Raw genomic sequence first — 19,366 nt, forward strand, 5'->3', positions numbered from 1 at the left:
AACAAAAAAAATCCAGAAAACTCTTTGAATTTCTCTAGTTGATGCCTACACACTACTCATTTCTGGAATAAATTACATGTGCACTTTCCTGAACAGGAACTACCGGCATAGAAACACCACTGCACAGAAATAGTGATTCTTTGCCCAAAGGGCTGTCACCTATCATCTCAAGCTATTCCAATGGGGAAGGCTGGTTGGCCCACCAAGAAACGATGGGTGTGTAACAACTCATATTTGAGTTTCACTGCATTGCTGCAATGCAATGTGCTCAGTTCAAGCACCAAGAAGCAGAACAAGAGGTCGCTACTGGTCATTTCTAAGAGGGAAGAAGTCTGGATCCATCCAGCATGGAATCTGGCCCAGGCTGCTTTTTCTTTCAACACAGCCATCTGGCCCCTGCAGATCTCTGCCGGTTTAAGTAGTCTAGTGTGGAAAAGCAGGCAGCAGTACTCACCCATGTGCTGTACTGTCAGCATTGTGCTAGGAGTAAGCAGAAGGTCTGCAAAAACAAATGGAGCAAGTATCTCTCCCTTCCTTTCAACTAGCAACTCATTCTTGAAAACTCTGACACCCAGAAAAAATACTGTTTACATATAACTGAAGCCAAGTCAGAGACAAGAGTCTAAGCCTGCACAAAAATTCTCTAACAGATAAGAAGTGTAGAAGGGGAGGAAAACCCACCTTTCAGTGTCTGATAATTCACTAAATCAAAAACATAGTGCTGTTAATTTTCATATCCAGCAGATGCAGGTCTGCTTTGCAAAGAAGGTGATAGAGCCTCATCTGAGAAGTCACATAGATAAGAACATTTTCCCTTTCTTTCCCTTTCCCCTGGGGAATTTGCAAGGATTCCTTGCAAATATAAATAAATTTTCATTGCGTTGGCTGTTTCTCCACTGTCATCTAAGCATAGTTTCTGCACTTTCAGGCTCCTCAGAGCAGCAAAGACATAGGGAGCATGTTTGTGTTGCTGTGTACTGAAGCACTGTGGTGAAGCTCCTACTCTTTACCCTGATACCAGCGTAAGGTTGGTAATGCAGTTTGAAGGGAGGCTAAGGCTGTACTGAGAGGCCACAAAGCAACTGCTCCTGTTAATCCGTATCTAAGTCATATTTAAAAGACTTACGTGGGGTTTATACATTGCCACTGATTTTGTTCTGACTTAATGAGCTGGAAAGTCTGTCATTCAGATGCAGTAAATAGCCACCATCAGAAGGGAAAAATCAAGACCCACCAATAAGAAAAGGGCAAGAACTACCTTTAAGAGAGATGTAATATACTTACTTGAGATGGTAGAAGATCTGACATTTATTCTCAGAGGCCCTGTGTATTTTTTCAGGCCCCTCTGTAAGATCCTTTCAACTCTTTCTCGCAATGCTTCTCTAGAATCCGTGGAGGAGAACCAGAATGTGAGCAAAGCCTCTGCCATCACACCGTCAGCATCTGGGCTACAAACCAATGAAACATAGTCTAGTTACCTTCAGCCCATTCTTGCATTTCTTAGTTTTCATCTTAGCTCCTTTAGCAATGGCAATGTAACATAAAGGATTAGATACATTTTTGAACATTTTGTACATTTTTGAGAGAAGGAATTGCCAAAAGAAATCCAAGCAAATGCTGAATGGTCGAACATGTCTTAGGCTAGAAGAAGGTATGATGTTTTCTGTGAACAAATGGCCAGACCAATGTTATAATGGAGTCTAAAAAGCAGTCACTGACTACGTGCTTAGGACACAAGAGCAGGAAGGAATAAACTGATTTGACTCTAATGAAAAGCTGGATACACAGTGCTTCAGAAACATCAGGCAGATGATTAATGGTATCTAGACAGACCTTTCCAGGGCCTTGTATATACACAGAATAAAAATTTCCAATCATCATCAATAAGGTACTTGAGCAAAGAGGAGAGATCACACAACCCAATTCCACTACTGCAACCTCTTGGGAGAATGTGACTAATAACCTCACATTATGCAACAATAAATGAAACTCAGTAGCATATCCACAATCTACTTATCACAGCCCAAGAGATGGACCACAAAAGGGGCCTTTAACACCTCACTGAAAAGTACAAGTGGCACCCACACTGGGACATACAATTCCCCAGTTTTGATGTAAGATCAGAGGAAAGAAAAGGAAGAAAAATCTTCTAACAGACTGAATTCACCTAGTAGTAGTGTTTACTTTTCCTTAAAGCATCAGATACTGCAAGAGACTGAATGCTACAGTATAAACACCAAAGAGTCTAATCTGGCATAGTAAATCTTGCTCCGTGTTTGCAGATGGCTTATCCTTGGTCATTACAGAGAGATGATAAGAGCATGCACAGAGAACCTTCTTTCCTGTTCCTCCTCCTACCTGAGCCAAGAAGCAATGACACAACCCACAACAGGTGGAATCACAGTTACTTTATACAGGGGGTGAGCTAAAAGCAGGTTGCTCTGCATCATTCAGATAGGAAAGGAGAAGATCTTCCAGTTATATTTCACGATTTTAGAAATTTGTAATTAGATAAAGAAAAAATAAGAAAATTAAAAATAGAAGGCAAGTAGCTTATACAGAAGTCATGCAATCAGGCTATGATCTTTGAAAGGAACATGCACCAAAATGAAACGGACACTCCTGCGATTACCAGTGAAGGACAAATAAAAGGTCATGTGTTATGAGCACACCAAGGCATGCTGAGTATTTCGTAGGTGAGCAGAAAGACACGTTCCTTGCTTGAAGGATCTCATAATTGAGACTTAGTAGCTCTATGTGAACTTTCCTACAGGCTGCTTTTTCCCTTTGTGCCAACTTCAACATGATTGCCACTCTGTTTATTTTCCAGATAGTATCTGATTCAACTGTGGGTGTTGCTCTGCATTTCTGAGGTGTTCCCTCACCTCTCCCCCCACTCCTCTTCCTGTGCTATGCCACACTGGAATTACTGTATCAACTCTTGCAAGCACACCACACCTCTCGAAACCCTCAGGTAAGTACAGCCTGCCTTGAATCACTCACTATATAGCAAAAGTCCAGAGCCAAAGCCACCTAGTCAAGATTCATTTTGTCTTTCTCAATGAGCAGTGGGCATTATTACTAATGCATTATTTGTACTGAGCCAAAAAAATATGCACAGTACTTTCCAAGCAAATTCACAACAATGACTTTGTTTAAAAGAGCTTGCAGTCTGAGCACTTAAAGAGGCATAAGGCTTGTATATTTGAAAAAGCAAAGAAGCTTTGGCGCATACAAATCTTGCATTCAACACAGGAAACATCACAGCAAATACCTCACTCTGTCCTTGGGAACAAGAACTACAGAACTTCTGTAGGGAAGTTCTGTAGGGAACCTCTCCCTACAGACTGGCCTCTCAGATCCTTAAATCACCTTGTCTATACTTATAACACTCTAGCTAGTATCAAAAATATTCCTAAAGCTACATTCAAATAATGAATTGTGTGATTTGCCTAACTGGGAGTTAAGGTATTATTAGCAAATGAACAGAGAATAAAAGAGAAAAAAAATTATAATCCCCACCACAAGTCTGACCCCCTTTTTTTTTTTTTTTCCTTTTGATCTCAAAAAGTAGGGAGAGCAGACTTGAAACACATATGAAGCAGGGTGACAAGGAACAGTTCCTACAAAGAATGGCTGAGCAGGCTGGGACTTTCAACTGAAAAAAAAAAAGAGTAGAGCTCATGGGGTATAAGAGAGAAAAGGGTTATGATGGGAGTGTCCAATACCACTAATTCCATGGGAAGAAGGGATAGAAATCCACTTTTTATCACCTCTTCCAGCATAAGAACTAGGGGCCATTGAATGATCCAAAGAAGGTGGCTTTTCACAAGTAACTCCCTACTAAAGGATTGAGGTCCAGAAATTTCAAAGAGTCCAGGGGAGACTGGATGAGTCCTTGGAAAATAACTCCACTGGAGGCTGCTAAACAAACCACAACCACTTCAGGAAATCCCAAGTGGTAGATAGCTGGAGGTAGGGAGCCTACCAAGAAGCATTTATCATTCATGTCTGCTGTGCTGCTACTGTTCTTTGGGCAGCTGCTTATGCCAGTTCTTTAAGATGCAGCAGGGACAAGGGAGACCTTCTGAACCAGCGCAGCTATGCTTTGGTTTTACTTGACAAGCCCAGCACAGTAGCAATACTTGACGTAAAATGACATCTGTATTATAGTGAAGGAAATAGTTTTGAAAATGCTTTTTATTTTTAGATAGCTCAATTTATAGCTGCTTTATTAGCTAAAGTTTGCTCAAGATCTGAACACAAACTTGTACAGAATTTGGACTGAGGGAAGTTTTATCTTCTGCATCAAGATCCAAAGCAGGGCATGGTCCAGAATAAGATTATGCACAACTGGGGATTATGCTCCAGTCTTACATAAAATACACTTCAGTCTATCAGATCAAATGGCTCTCTAACTGGGCTTGGTGTGCATTTCATTTTATCTCAGCTGTGTGCATTTATTATAATCTCACATACCTCACTCTGATTAAGCGTGAACGGATGTATTTTTTCCTTAAAATGGAATTGTAAAATGTCTTGTCGATCTGTTGAAAAAAGAAAAATATAAGATAACCACAAAAAAGGAGGGAAATGGGCATATTGCTGGAAGGAACATTCAGAAAACAGCATTCAGTTACAAACTCACAGCTTACAGAGCCAAGAAACATAATCCAGCCCAGCCTGTAAATAAAATTTGCCACACACTGTTTCCCATTTGGCCTAAGGCACATAAAAAAAAGTTAACTAATTTTTCTTAATATCCTATGACTACATCAGTGTGCCACTATAGTGTTGTCCCATCCACTCCCTGGCATAATAGGAGATATTTACAAGCATCCTTGAAACACACTGCTGCAATCTCCCAAAGTACAGCCTCCTAAAGATGGCCTACAGAAGGGCTACAGCATACTGTGCGCTGCACTGTAGTGAGCCGCTTTTGTAGGGCTCCTTTCTGATAGAGAACTTACCCTTGGTCCTACAGAAATGTATAGCAAAACTACCAGTGATTTGAAATTACACCCCTCAAGCACCCTTGTGATTTGCCACATGCTAGGGGAATTGTCAAGCAAGTCTCATCAGAAATTGGAAATCTAAGATTCATAAGGAATCGATTCCCAAATGACATCTTTGCTGGTGCCTGCTTAACCACATCCTGCTTTAGGCTGAATGTTGTCTCAAGATTGCATGATCAGTCTGAGACAGCGCAGTCTGATATAACATGGCATGAAATTCTGCCAGGAATAGTTCAGGAACACTGAAGAATATCTATTGAGAAATAGCAAAGTCACTAGTGAGGTATGCAGTTCCTCCTATCAGCAAGATCCAGTAAATTGAACGTATCGTGTAAACATCAAATGCATTACAGGAAAAACTACATAGAAATGCTTCACAAAACCATGCAAGTTGTCTTTTTTTTTTTCTGTAGTGTTTAGCACATAAGGGCTGTCTGATTCAGCCAAGTCTCCAGATTCTCTGTCTTCCAAAGGAAAGAAAAAAGTAATGGTTCTCAAATTTCTAGTATGTTGGAATCTTTCAGATACAGAAACAAGCATGTAAGCATGTAATGTGGGAGTGATTCCTCCAGAAGAACACAAAGCCCCTCTTTCCAGCCTTGGCTGTCATAAGATGAAGCTTCATGTCATTATACAGTAATACTGAAGCAGAATAATTTCAAGATGAAAACTGCACATTTTAATATTTTAAGGTGATTTTAAGTATACATTAGTAAGGAAAAAATACAAGTTCTTAATGGTCATGTATTGTGCTGATCTTTTATCTTGCTGTTACTGGCAGTTATCTGGAATCACTCAGGCATTTGGAACAAACAAAATTATTTGAAAAAAAAATCAACTGCAACAAGCTACTGTATATATGCAGAATACACTTTATCCTGTTACTTTGCAGATTGCCAGCTGCTACCACTACATTTTATGAGGCATACAGGTAGAAAACAAGAACGAAGTGTTTTGTTTCCTCTGCAGACTGTTCTACCAGACCTTGGTTATTGGAAGTATTTACCCTCAGACAAAAAGGTTCTTTTTTTGGTTGTTTGTTGGTTTGGTTTGTTTGTTTTTTTAGTTATATCATTTGCTTATAATTTCTGTCAGCGTTAACTGCTTCATTGATGATTGTGTAAACAGAAGCATGCAGTTAAGCAGCACTGCCAACTTCATGGCATCCAATAGCATGTGCTGTCTTTGGCTGCACTGCGTCTGAGAACTTTTGAGATCTTTGGGACAGACACTTCTTTGCAGAGTGCTTTGCAAACAAAAGAGAGCCTTGAGCTGGGCTGAGGTACACCTCAAGCTTCTACATTGCTAAAAAGTAAAGCGAAAGCAGGCTTACTTTAACCTTGGGACTGAAGAGGGCAAGAATTCACAGCAAGAGAGGGTTAAGTCAATATCACATTCCTGAATCCTTTATCTCCTCCTGGCAATTATGTTTTCAAGTTATCTGTACCGTCTCATCTCAGATTGCAAGTGGTTTTGCTACACTTTCCACCTGCATTTCTGCAGCAGATACAGGGATCCTTACTTCTGTCACCCATTCTCTTTTGTGTCTTTGCTACAGCCTGAGTAGCTCATGTGACTGCGTTTTTTTGTACTCCAAACCTGTTCAGGTTTCTCCTTTTCTCCTTACCCTGGACAACTTCCTAGATGTTCTATACAGTCTGATCAGAAACATCATATGCTGCAGCAAAGACAAAGATTTCCAGTGGCATCTGAAAACTACACACAGTGCTTTTCATGAAAAGAATCTACAAGTCCAAATGCAACTGAACAATCAGCAACAGACATTGTTTTCAGAAAATTCAATGCAAAAGGGATGCTAGTTATTTTGATAGAGAGAACAGTAAGCATGTAATTTAAAATTATACCAAAATGACTAGATTTCTGTTACTTCCATTCTCTTTCACAATTTCATATCTGAATGAGACAGTAGCCACTTTTTCCTTCCTGTTACATACTGTCACTAACTTTCCCCTCAGTACTACATCACCAACAGAGAAGAAAACAACTAGAGAGTTATTTTGTTTCCAGTGATCCTTGCAGGGGCCTTTAACACCTTCAAACTTGACCTGGTATTTTTCACTTTCGTAGTCTGCTGTATCTTATCAGGAAAGACATGCTAGTCAAACCTTTGCACTGTGGCCCCTATCTCTCACTTGCTGATGAATTAGTTTGACAGACATGAATCTATCCCAAATCTCCTCTTTCCTTCAATTATGATTTTGATAACCTGAATAATTAACAGTAATCTTTATATTCATACAGAGTTTATGTAAGAGGAAAAGATGTAGCAAGATGTCTTCAGATAATAACTTTCAGATTAATATTCTGTCTCATGTTTTTACTGTTTATCTTCTGGTAAAGCCATTCACACCCATATTAAACAGTAAACATTTCTCTCCAGCCTGCTTACAGCTTGCTTTTCAGCTTGAGTCATGACTCTGGAAGCAAAAGCAACTATAATTTTGTCCATTAACAACGTGGGACCCCATCCTGCCTGGGAGAAGCATCTACACTCATTTTAAGCATTTTGTTTTGATTACAGCCACTCAAAGATGATGTTGTCATAACCAGATCCCTTAAATTCACCATTGATTAAGCGCCTCTCATTTGTTTTCTTGGCCCTTGTCTAACAGCTTCCCAGTTGTTGCTGCAGGCAGGATGTACAAGCATTCTTAACCAAATGCTCCTTTCAAGCTCCTTTCCAGCTCCTTTCAAGTGAGCAGCATTTTCCTGACAGCCTTTATTTCAGCATTTGTCCAAACAAGAGTTTCTTTAAGTTAATGTTTGCTGGCTAGTTTAGCTTAATGCCATCTGGTATTTCCTCAATTTAATTTAATATCCTTTATCTTTTTTACAATTTTTTTTCCATGCAGTATAATTTTCTAAGACAAACGGGACTTCACTCCTGAACACTGGTCCATCTATGCCAAAACAGTAACTAATAGTGGCTAGTACCAAAGATGCAATAAGAGGGCAAAACATTCCCACCTGTAAAAAACCAGCCACAAAGGAAATTCTTCCTTGTTCCTTGCAGCCAGAAGTTGCTTTACACCTTGATGAACAATATTTGTTTTCCTATCCTATCTTGAATAACTCCGGATCTCATCATTATCCTCTTTTTCTTGTGTCACACCATGGCTAATTCTCTGAGGCCTGTAAGCAACCTACTAAAATCTTCATGATTTCAGAGTAATCCAATATACCCTGCCTCCCTGCAACCTAAAAAAAACCCAAGCTCTGGAAGTAGGTCACATGCGACAGGGATCCTATCGCTCCAGTGTAGGATGGGGCTGACATAAGCTGGGCTTGCCCTAGATGTGTAGCTGTGTCTGAAGTGACCCAGCAAGGTTGGCTGTGTTAGCCCTTGCTTTCTCACACCACACACTGGTCTGCCACTTCACGCAGTGTAACAGGGTTTATCAAAAAGGCAATCTTAAGTCTAGTTCAATAGAATTTTCCTCTGGGATATTTGCGGAACCCACTGAACTACTTGTGTGGGAAGTTCAAAAGCATTCAGTACATTTGGGAGCACAAATCCTCTTGTTGCTCAATACTACTCCTCTTTTGCCTGCTGCCAGTTTAGTCCTTCAACAGCTATCCTCATACTACATTCTTCCTCTTGCGTCACTAGCCTATTACTAGTGATTTTTAAAGCTTTTGGACCATAAATGTTAATTGGTACATACCATCTGGTTCAGTGACTCTCTCCAGTTTTGTGACAGTCATACAATATGAATTATTACTAGTCAGTTGTCTTAATTCTGTACCTAACACCCAACTTGCTGGCCAATTTGCATCCATACAACTCAGCCTGCTGAGACCTCCAGTGCTGACCATAATGCAAATTCAGTAGTACCTCCCTTGAGAACCTGACTTGTCTCCTGCCCAGGCTTCAACTGAGAGGTTGAACTCTGTTGGAACTCTGCCAGAGATTAGAGGGAGAGAGGGCAGGAGGAGAAATACAGAGAAGAACAGTAAAAACCGAACCTGGCACTGTCCCAAACCAGGATGTGGGTATCACACGCCCCTTAGAAACAGAGAGATCAATTACTCACAGCAGTGACAGCCCTAAAGCCACAGCGCTCACCTGAGGCAAAGAAAATGTACCTGAAGGAGACTAAGTGTAATGTTCCATGGGCCTCCAGCAAACCAGAAGACCAGAAACTTTCCTATCAGAAACCATACATACACAAAGACAGCATGTGTCACGGCAGGCAAGATCAGTGTGATCCCATACATCCGCAAATGGTGTCACAAACTCTTCACAGAGCTTAACTAACTGGACTGCTAAAGCTGGGAGGTAAGTAAGCACTATCTGACTTTGCACCAAAATAAGGAGCTCAGCTGGAGCTGAGCTGGTTCTTGGAGGTGTTGACTGCAAAAGAGGAATAACTGATCTGGTATAGTAATTCCTAAAAAGGTGGGTCTTTCAGATAAAAGAAATTAAGAGGACTAATACATGGGATAATGTCAGGATTTAAAGTACCATGCTTATGCCTAGTGCAACCAATTTGAAAGGCATGTAATGGCATGAGAGTTTCACTATAGCCATGTAATAGTGACAGCTGGAATTAAGGTCACCTAAGTATTCCCATTCCTACTCCCTGCTTTCAATTGTCCATAATTAGCTTCCTAAAACTTTCACACTGCCATTGAAATTTTGTCTACTTAGGGAGAAGAATTTCCAACTTTTGGAGAAAAAATCAAGTTGGGAGAGAAAACTATCTGGGCCAATATCCAGAGAAGGGTTTTTGTGTTGGTCTTGTGGGGTTATTTTTTTTTTTTTAAAGAAGTATGCTTTTCCCAGGAAAATGACTCTGTGTTTTTTTTTTAAGCAATACTTAGATGTAAGGGACTGAAATACAGGAGCAAATAGCTTTTAAGAAAAGAATAATTTTATGAAATGTAAGGAAGATCAATAGTGGTGGGTTACAAGTGCCCAAATACCATCAATCCTGCAAGTTCAGTACTGAATTTGGATTCTCACTTTTGACAACACTGTGTTCTAAACAACCACTCTCTTGTCTGGCCAGATTTTGATCTCAGTGACACCAGTTCACATCTTGAATCACTTCATTGATTTAATTACCTGTAAACAATGCAGTAATTCTGGACTGTGGGCCTATAATTAAGATAAAATCTTATTCTTAATTGCACACACCATCTATAACTGCCCTTTATTTAATTTTGAATTTCTTTTTCCTGCTCAGGTTTGCATTAGTTTTCCTTGTGCACATTTTACAGCTTTTCTTGCCATAGCAAATTAGATCTGAATTACATTTACTTATTTTGTGAGGAGTATGGGGGTGTCTTCTTATGATTTTTATGGCTTTATACATGCTTATTAGACCTTCTGCCTTGATGAACCAAGAAAAACATGAAAAAGATAAACCAGCTTGTATGCCTATTACTTGAGAAAATAACATTGTAATAATAAGTCAAAGAATCAATGAAGTTGAAGGATCGTTGAATTTAAGTTAGGCATATTGTTGATAACTAAACATTTCATCCTGGAAATTCATGCTATTTAGGTAGAGCACACTGGTGGTTTGAGATCTCACAGGTGAGGAAAAACACTAAGCTTCATGCACTACACTGCATCAGCTCACACCAGCGTTGAAAAGTACTTCATATTTTCCTCATATTTTTTTCATTCCCTATGCTACTGTGACCTGTGGAAACAGGAAAAACTGGAAACAAAAGTTAAAGCAAGAAAGTATTTCAATTTTTAAAGCAATGCAGTATATGCCTATGCCAGTGGTCTTTTTCTTCTTTTGCTTTCAATAGAAATTTCTGAAAAATGCATAACAAGTGTGATACAAGTACTTTCTGTGAGTTATTTCCTCTCTCAGTGTACAGCATGTCACCCATATCTTAAGGCCACACCTCTGTGTGTGTGTGTGTGTATATACTGACAGTCGAGTGTGCTGTCACCCTCTAATTCCAGAGTTAAATAAACAAGTCGCCACACTGTCATCTTGGCCACAGTGTAACGTTGCCATGTTTCCCAGTTCCCGGAATTACCGTGGAAAGATGCTTTCTGCTTTGTTTCTAGCCCCAGTCACCCATAGAGGGCACCCTTATTCTACCGTGCTAGCCCAAGAACAATGCTTCCTATTTGCGAGAACCATTCCTTTAATATAAAGCTTTTAAAGCAGAAGTTGTCAAATGCCCTAAATTTATTTTAGGATTTTTTTTTTCTCAAAATGCTGCTTAATCTTAAATATTTTTTTTCTTAAATAAAAGATTTTTTTTCCATGTTACAACATTATTTTACAGAATGAGGAAAAAGGGAGAATATTATTAAAAAGTCTTCAAAAAGATTAATTTTAAAAGCTTAGTTTTTCTGGCCTTTGTACTATAGATGCACTTCTAAATAAAATTGGCTTCAGTGAAGAACAAGAAGAACTCTCAATAAAAGTTCCATTCTTTTCACTTCATTTTGGTACTAGGCAAGTATTTGAGGGAGCATATACAGAGCCTAGGAATGCTTGTGTTTAAATAAGGACGTAGGTTTTAAATTTTGTATCTGTATCTGAAAACACTACAAAATCTCTTTTGAAACTTATTACAACCAGGAGTATTCTTACTGAGTTTGGTCTGGGTGCTGCAAGACTCTGAAAAGTCTTTGGAAACATTTGGCTGCTGCAGCTACCATAATTTCTCTTTCTGTGATCTGTCCAATGTATCTTCAATTTTCTTTTATTTCACAAGCTGAGTGGGGAAGATAAGTGTTTTATGGGGGGTGAGGGAGAACAGCAGACATACAGGAAATGAAGCCACATGATACTTGTAGACAGTTATACTTTTCAACTTGCTGTAACATAGAGTCACGTTAGACTCCCCTTCAGCACACTCCCTTTTCTTGGGGCACATTCAGTTATCACTCCTAAATTAGTTCTCACAGTCTGGTCTCCGAGAGCAAACAGTCTTTAGGAGTGTTTCAAAAACGTGCTGCCTGGGGGATCTGCTGCCATTGAATTAACCTCCTGACCCAAGGACCATAAGGACTGATTGAGCAAGCCACACGCTTCTGAGCTACACCTTAACACCCGCATGGAAGGTGTGACAAACACACCTCATGTACAGTTTCAGCCAACTTTGCAGCTAGCTTTGGGCTCTGAAGTGATTTGTATTTCACCTCCCTCTCTCTCCCAAATACACACACGCACACTTCTGCCCCCAAGGAAGACTTGGGTCACATCTGACCCTAAAAAAGCCAAGTGTCATAAACCAGCACTCTCAACTGTTCACTCACTGCTTTGAGTTTGAGCTCAGGTCAGATGGAAACTTTAGCCAGTATTTCAGGCTTTGGCCCTGCAGATGTGAAATTAAGCTAGACACAACTCAAATGATAAAAGGTACTTCCTAGTACCAGGATGACTGCGAGCTTATCACTGGATATAAAGTGGAAAAATCTTTCAGTTACAAGTATCCTGTTGAGGGCTAATCCATCCACCAAACAAGGTTATTAGGTGTTAAAGCTCTGCTTTCCATGGAAACATAAGTGTCTACATGGGAGTTAAGAGGGAACAAACACAAAGAAGCTCAAGTACTGTGATAAGAGTGAATAAAACCTGAGTGTGCCAAAGGAACTAGGCGAGTCCTTTCCTTGTTACCCATTGTCACTTGGAAAATTCTTTCCTGTCTCTGGGGACATCTTCTCAGGTGCTGAAGTGGCTTCATGGATTTGGCTTTTCAATTCTCTCCAACTCAATTCCCTAGCTGCACAGAGGAGATATCACATTCCTCCCTGCCCCAACAGAAGGGGCTGGGAAACTGCAGGATGCTTTGGTTATAATTGAATTGTGCTGAAGCAGCTGAGAATCTGTACCACTGAGGATGCAGAGGACAAAGTGAGCACCCATTGCACCCCACTGGTTTCCTTCACAGTAGTGGCCCAGCAGAGGCATTGGATTTGGCCAACAAGCCCTGTTTGTGAGCCACAAAGTGGCAGGGATGGTGCAGAACTGAAGAGAATGACTGAGTCCCAAATGCTGCACTTGACAGTCCTTGGGATCCTCACTCAGCAGCACAAAGAACACGAGGGCTGTAAGTGGGGAAGGAGGCACATGGTACCTGCCTGCCCTACTGCTTCTTCCGCCTTCTAGTGAGAGGAATGTGTTAACAACCTTTAAAATCATAATCTCCCAAGGGAGAAAACTGCCGCCTGCCTTACCAGCTCAAGTACAAGGATTCATCAGTGAGTCCAGCCTTAAACCGAACAAGAATAGGCACAGCCAACAGAACTATTCTGCAGCATTTTCCTGTGGTGTTGCAAGTGCCTCTGCAACACTCAGTAGGGACACTGCTTCTAAGTTATACCCACACTTATTCAATTCTCTCAGATAGGACAAACTTGAAGAGTTGTATTCATTAAAAACTTTCCCTAATATCTGTACTTAAGGACATAGAAGATTCTCTTACTATTTGAGGTCATTGAAGCAAGATATCTGTTTCTAAAAGACATATCCTGGCACACAATACTGAGTCCTGAGGCAAGAATTACTTGATGAAATTCCATTACTTCAATAGAAATATTTGAATAGGCAGTAGTTTCCCAGGGGAAGTACCCAGGTATCCTCTTAATAAAATCCCCAACCACTCTGCCTACATCCAGCCAGTTCTGTGTTGGTTTCAGATGGTTGAAGGACAGAGAAGAGCCCAGGCACCTTGTGGATCATAACAAGACAGGCGAAATCCATGTCAGTCAACTCCATGGCTTGAGGAAAGAAACAAACAGAGAGAAAACAAACACCTCACCTCTCCCCGAGCCACTCGATTAGCTATACTACACTCATACCTGAGGAGCATCCATCCACCCAACCCATGGCCTGCCTTACCATCACATGGGAGCAGAGGAGATTAAGGGATAATGGACAGGGCATGGCCCCAGAAGTAAGGGAGGGTACAGTGTCTAACGCAAAAGTCCACAAAGACACATGGACTAGGACAGGGAGAAGCGGCCCAACAGCAGGGCAGGGTACAGCTCCAGTCAGAGAAGGAGACAGGGAGATACTAGGTGTCTGGGAAAGAAGAAGAGTGTCATAGGCTGTCCTCAAAGAGGGGAGAGCCCACAACATCTAGGAGAAAGTATCAGAAAGTTCTTGTAGCAATAAAAAGAGCAGACAGGTATATTTGCAAGTCACTGATGGGCAGGGTAAAGGCTGATGTCCATTTCTATTGAGCAACCAGCCATGTACTGAAGGGGTGACATGGTGTGCATACTTGGTATCCACTACTCTGTCACAGCTAGACGCTTGCCAGCCTTCAGCTGAGACAATTCTCATTAAGATGGGCTTGATGAGGTGCTCATTTGAAGCTCTCCTCAATGCACACCTCCTTCTCTTGGGGTCAAAGATGATTTTCCACTCTGGATGCAAAATCTCTCCACCCTCTTCCCTACACATGGGGCAGTTAGTGCTGCTGCCCAAAGTAGGCAACTGGGATCATCCCAGTCACCCAGGCCTACCTAGATCTAGCTTTCTCAGTTCCCTCCACACTTTGGGGAACCACAGGGGCTGAAGAAGCAAGGCTTAGAGCAGGGCCTTGGAAATGTCCCCCGAGATGCTGTCAGTAAGAGGGTAGTTAGGGCCTCCAAGGCATTCTTGGGAAATCTGAAAGAATGAATACACTTTGTGGGAGAAGAAAAAAAAAATCCAAGTCTGGTGAAGGAGTTGGAGAAAACCAGTGGGTAAAAGTTGCACAGATTAGCCAAGCATTAAGTGAACCCACTATAAAATAGAGACTCCTTGGGAAAGGAGCCATTAAGGCTGTGACTATGCCCTTGTCCCAGTGTAAGAGGGGACGGTCTCGCACAGTGCATTTTAGCTTGGCAATGGAAGAGTGACTGGTTCAGCTAGAACAACAAGGAAGCTCTGGTAAGTTGGAATATCTCTTTCCATGGTGGCATTCAGTCAGGTCTGCTTTTTCAAGAGAGCACAAAGGGAACCCTCATAGTTACCTGCAGGAAGCCAGGCAAGGAGCAAAGACCTTTCATAATTTGTTCCTGAGTCCCCCCAGCTCCACCCCACAAGACATTTTCCAGACTTTCCAGTCAGCCCTGAGATGTTGACTGGTGCACCAGCTTCATCAGCTCTCTGGCATGATCTTGCTGCATTCCCTCCCACCTTCCATGAGATAAGAGAGTCAGGAATGTCATTCACACAATGGGTGTTACTACTCAACTCTGGAACCCAAAGCAAACATCAGGGCATTTGCTGCCAGTCCCAAGGAAGGCATGGGATTACTTCCCCATGGGAGCAAAAACATTTTTCCTAGTGAAATGTCAACTCTAAAAAGAGCTCCTTTCAGGGTTGTTCTGGGGACAAACAGAGGAAGATTCATTAGGGAGGAATCAGAGAAGGGAGCACCTGGCAGGGAGTTGCACTAACTCAGGTAATTTGAATGCTTCTGATTATCAGAGATGATTCACTTCTGTTCACTTTGCACCAAGTATTGTGAAAGACATCTGCATTTATCTGCATTGACTCACTGTTTCACAACATGAGCTTAAAGTATCTTTACTACTATGAAGATGGGAAGGCTTGGCCATCCAAAACCCTGACACCAGTTGGGGAAAGACTGCAAGGATTTTGATAAATCTAGACAGATCAGGAAACGTGATTAAAAAAACTCAATTCTCTCCTCCTCTATTAAAGAGATAGTGTGAAACCCTGAACATAAAAATGCAGATGTTCTAAGACAGCTGTCTGTCAAGAAGTCAAGAGGATATTTCTGTCTCTGGAAAGATTGCTTTGATTTTTGAGTTTTTCTTGGAGAGAATCAGACTTAGTAGGAACATACTGTTATTCATTAGTGTATGGATTCACTTTAAATAAACTTATGGACAACTCTCGATCTCATACATCTTATTTAGATGGAACACCTGGAGCTAAATCACAAAAAGACAAAGTTTATAGCAGGGGCCATTTATACCAGCTGACATAAAATTACAACAAAGAACTCAGCAAATTTGAGAGAGCAAGGCAGATGTTAATGGTTGAATTAAAGACAGCTCTTAAGAAAAGTCACAGGAATGAAGGAAAGGCAATATTGTTCTCTCTATGTTTGTTATGGTGTTACTTATAAGGTACAATTATCGTGCTCTGAAATAATGGTTCTTACTGCTCAACCAGCACTGGTATTTACTGTCACTACTGTCAGAAGTGCTCAACACCCATAGAGGATACACGGTTTCTAAAGCATTGGCTTCTATTCCAGCATCTAAATTAATAGCCATGTTCAGAGGAAATTTGACTACATTGGACACTATCTGAAAGAACTTCTTCATTAAAATAAGTGTTTCTTTGCCAAAGGAGCCACATTTCTAAAAATGAAGAGAGAATATAGTGTGAAAGGGATACAACTTTACTCAATGAAGTGTTATTTCTCAGACTTCTCCCAGCCTCTGCCTTCCTCCCACCTCAGCAATACACCATGTCTTCTTGGTCAGGGAGAACATTCCCTCTCCAAGGTCCCATATCACAAGGTTAAAAGCCTGCAATTATTAGGTAATAGTTGTAAAGTGGTAGTAACTAAGTAAATGTAGCTTATGTAAGACACTATACATACAGACATGCACCAGGAGCAGATCTTGGGAAATGTGGTATGGTCCCTGGTAGGCAAAGCTGGCAGAAATGAAGTAAGTACAGAAAAGAGGACAACTTGACTAAGATCTCCAAGGGCCTCAGCAGAGGAGTTGAGAATAGATGCTAGCAGTGTCAAATCTCTATATAGCACCCTACTTCTCCAGAGTGGTGTTCTCAACAGCTCACATTTTGTTGTGGACAAGTGGCATGGCCCTAAATTAAATTACAGTGGGGAGCAAAGCATTGATTGTCCTATTAACTGAGTATCTGTGCCAGGTTGCTAAACAAGAGGTAAGAGATACGCATCAGACCCTGGTGAATGAAACACAAAAAGATACAAGTACAATCACATGCTTATTGCTGTAAAGAGCTGAACTCTGTAATTATCATCTGTGGGGAAGTGTCTCAAAGAGAAAACAAGAAAGGAAATTGCAATGTGTCTGTCTATTTCCATAGCTACTATATGACCGAGAGCCATGCAGCAGCCTTTGTTATTTGTAGGAGGGTTTCCCAACAAAACACAGCAAAGGCACAGGAAGAGGGCTTGTGTATTGTTTTCTCAACACACAGCAACAGCCTGTCAGGTAGAGTTCCCCACCCCATAAAGAAGAGGGTGTAAAAGCATGCTTTCCTTAGAGACAGTGGGGGGTAAATCACAAAGCCAGGCTCAGGGTAGGGACAGAGAAGACACACACAAATGATTACTGATGTAGGAGGAAGCTGAAAGCATTGTCAATACCTATTTCACCACTGCAAGGACAAAGAGAGGCGGCATGCTAGAACAAACAGACTGGCAAGTGCCTAGTTTTCAGGTATGATCATGGCTCTCATGCTATCCATTTCCCAGGACTAACCATGGGCACTCAGGGTACACCGGAAACCTGTGGTCTAAGAGTGTGCTGTTCACATTAATGACTCTTGTATTATCAAGCAGTCCTTAAAAACGGAAAGGCACAATGGTCCAGACTTACCAGCCTCTCAACTCTCTCGCTCAGGTCTCTAAATCTTCCTGAAGACTGTCTGGACAATTCATTATTGTACTGGATGTTGGTGATTTTTACGTTGCCACTGTAATAGAACAGCTTCTGATCTGTAAGGGAAAGAGGAGGAACAGGCAATACTCAAAGCACCAAAATGATTGAACTTTAGAGAAATACCCTGGCCTGACTGATATCCAGACGTCTAGTGAGTAGATGAGCCTTCCTATATCCAACCCATTCAAATATAGCTTCCAAAACCTAGGAGCCCAGGAGTGAGAACTCAGTTGAGTTAGGTGATCTACACCAAGTAGTCACAAAAAGCCCAGTTTCCCCAACAATTACATTTGTGGCCCACCAACAGTACTTTGGGCTTCCACAGGGTCACAAGCTGCATCTTGCTGGTCAGCTACCTTCCTTCCCGGCCTGTATGCTGACTCAGTGTCAAGTCCTGGCAGGTGACTGCTGGTGATCAGGGCAAGAGAACAGAGAAAAAGGTAGAGGCAAGGTAGAGGCAAGCAGAAGGCTGTTTGCCACTCAAGTAAGGGAGACCACAGCACTTGAATATTGACCTCATCACAGAAGTAAATCATGAGGAAGATGTGAAAGCAAGTGAAAGCCAACAGAAATTGCCGGCTCTCTTGCCAGCTAACCTACCCCTCACACACCGAAGCCCCGCTCCGGGGAAAGCAGGGCATCACACGCATACCGTCAAGCCAAGCCTTCAATTTAATGCTGCACAACACAGGGTTAAATACCCATACACCTGCTACGCACGTGAATGCACCCGTCCCCTGCGCCCATGGATTTATCCGTGCCCACGGATCTATCCGTGCCCACCACACACCTGCCCCTGCGCCCATGGACTTATCCATGCCCACCACATACGTGGACGCACCTGCCCCCTGCACTCATGGACTTATCTGCGCCTAGCACGCGAATCACCGCAGACCGCCCCTCCTGCATACATGCAGCCCTGCTAACGTTACCCCACAAGAAATCACAGCCCTAAGCCACCTTGCACAGCAGGAAATTTTTCTAAGAGATCTGCAAAGATGCTAAATGAAGAAGGAAGGACAGCTCCAGAGAAGCTGGTGGTTTTTCCCCAAATGAGCTTTAGGTAGATCGATGAAAAGCAAACTCCCAGCACTGTGTGGTACAACAAGCACAAAAGAAATGCAATAAACCTAGGACCAGGCCAAATGTAAGGTCCTGCATGTGGGTCGTGGCAATCCCAAGCAGAAATACAGACTGGGCAGAGGATGGATCGAGACCAGCCCTGAGGAGAGGGACTTGGGAGTGATGGTGGATGAGAAGCTCAACATGAGCACGCAATGCACCCTTGCAGCCCAGAATGCCAACTGCATCCTGGGCTGCATCAAGAGGAGCGTGGCCAGCAGGTCGAGGGAGGTGATTCTCCCCCTCTACTCTGCCCTGGTGAGACCCCACCTGGAGTACTGCGTCCAGTTCTGGAGCCCCCAACATAAGAAGGACATGGACCAGTTGGAAAGGGTCCAGAGGAGGGCCACAAAGATGATAAGAGGGCTGGAGCACCTCTCTTATGAGGACAGGCTGAGAGAATTGGGGCTGTTCAGCCTGGAGAAGAGGAGGCTCCAGGGAGACCTTACAGTGGTCTTCCAGTACCTCAAGGGGGCCTACAAGAAAGATGGGGAAAGGCTGTTCAGTAGGGCCTGTTGTGACAGGACAAGGGGTAATGGTTTTAAAATAGAGGACGGTAGATTTAGATTAGATATTAGGACAAAATTTTTTATACTGAGGGTTG

General features: G+C 41.9%; 1 protein-coding gene across 1 annotated transcript in view; it reads right to left on the bottom strand.

The window, feature by feature from the left end:
* Nucleotides 1–19,366, bottom strand: part of LOC104478846 (transmembrane protease serine 11A-like) — a 44,129-nt gene that overhangs the window by 15,679 nt on the left and 9,084 nt on the right. Inside the window, exons 4-6 of the mRNA XM_086747067.1 lie at nucleotides 17,578–17,696; nucleotides 4,480–4,547; nucleotides 1,285–1,448 (exon numbers count right to left, since the gene is read on the bottom strand). Of these exons, the coding sequence (XP_086603193.1) occupies nucleotides 1,285–1,448; nucleotides 4,480–4,547; nucleotides 17,578–17,696 (351 nt within the window). The remainder of the gene's footprint in view (nucleotides 1–1,284; nucleotides 1,449–4,479; nucleotides 4,548–17,577; nucleotides 17,697–19,366) is intronic.

This window comes from Chlamydotis macqueenii, chromosome 4 (genome assembly GCF_036417535.1).
Source record: "Chlamydotis macqueenii isolate bChlMac1 chromosome 4, bChlMac1.mat, whole genome shotgun sequence".
Lineage (NCBI taxonomy): Eukaryota > Metazoa > Chordata > Aves > Otidiformes > Otididae > Chlamydotis > Chlamydotis macqueenii.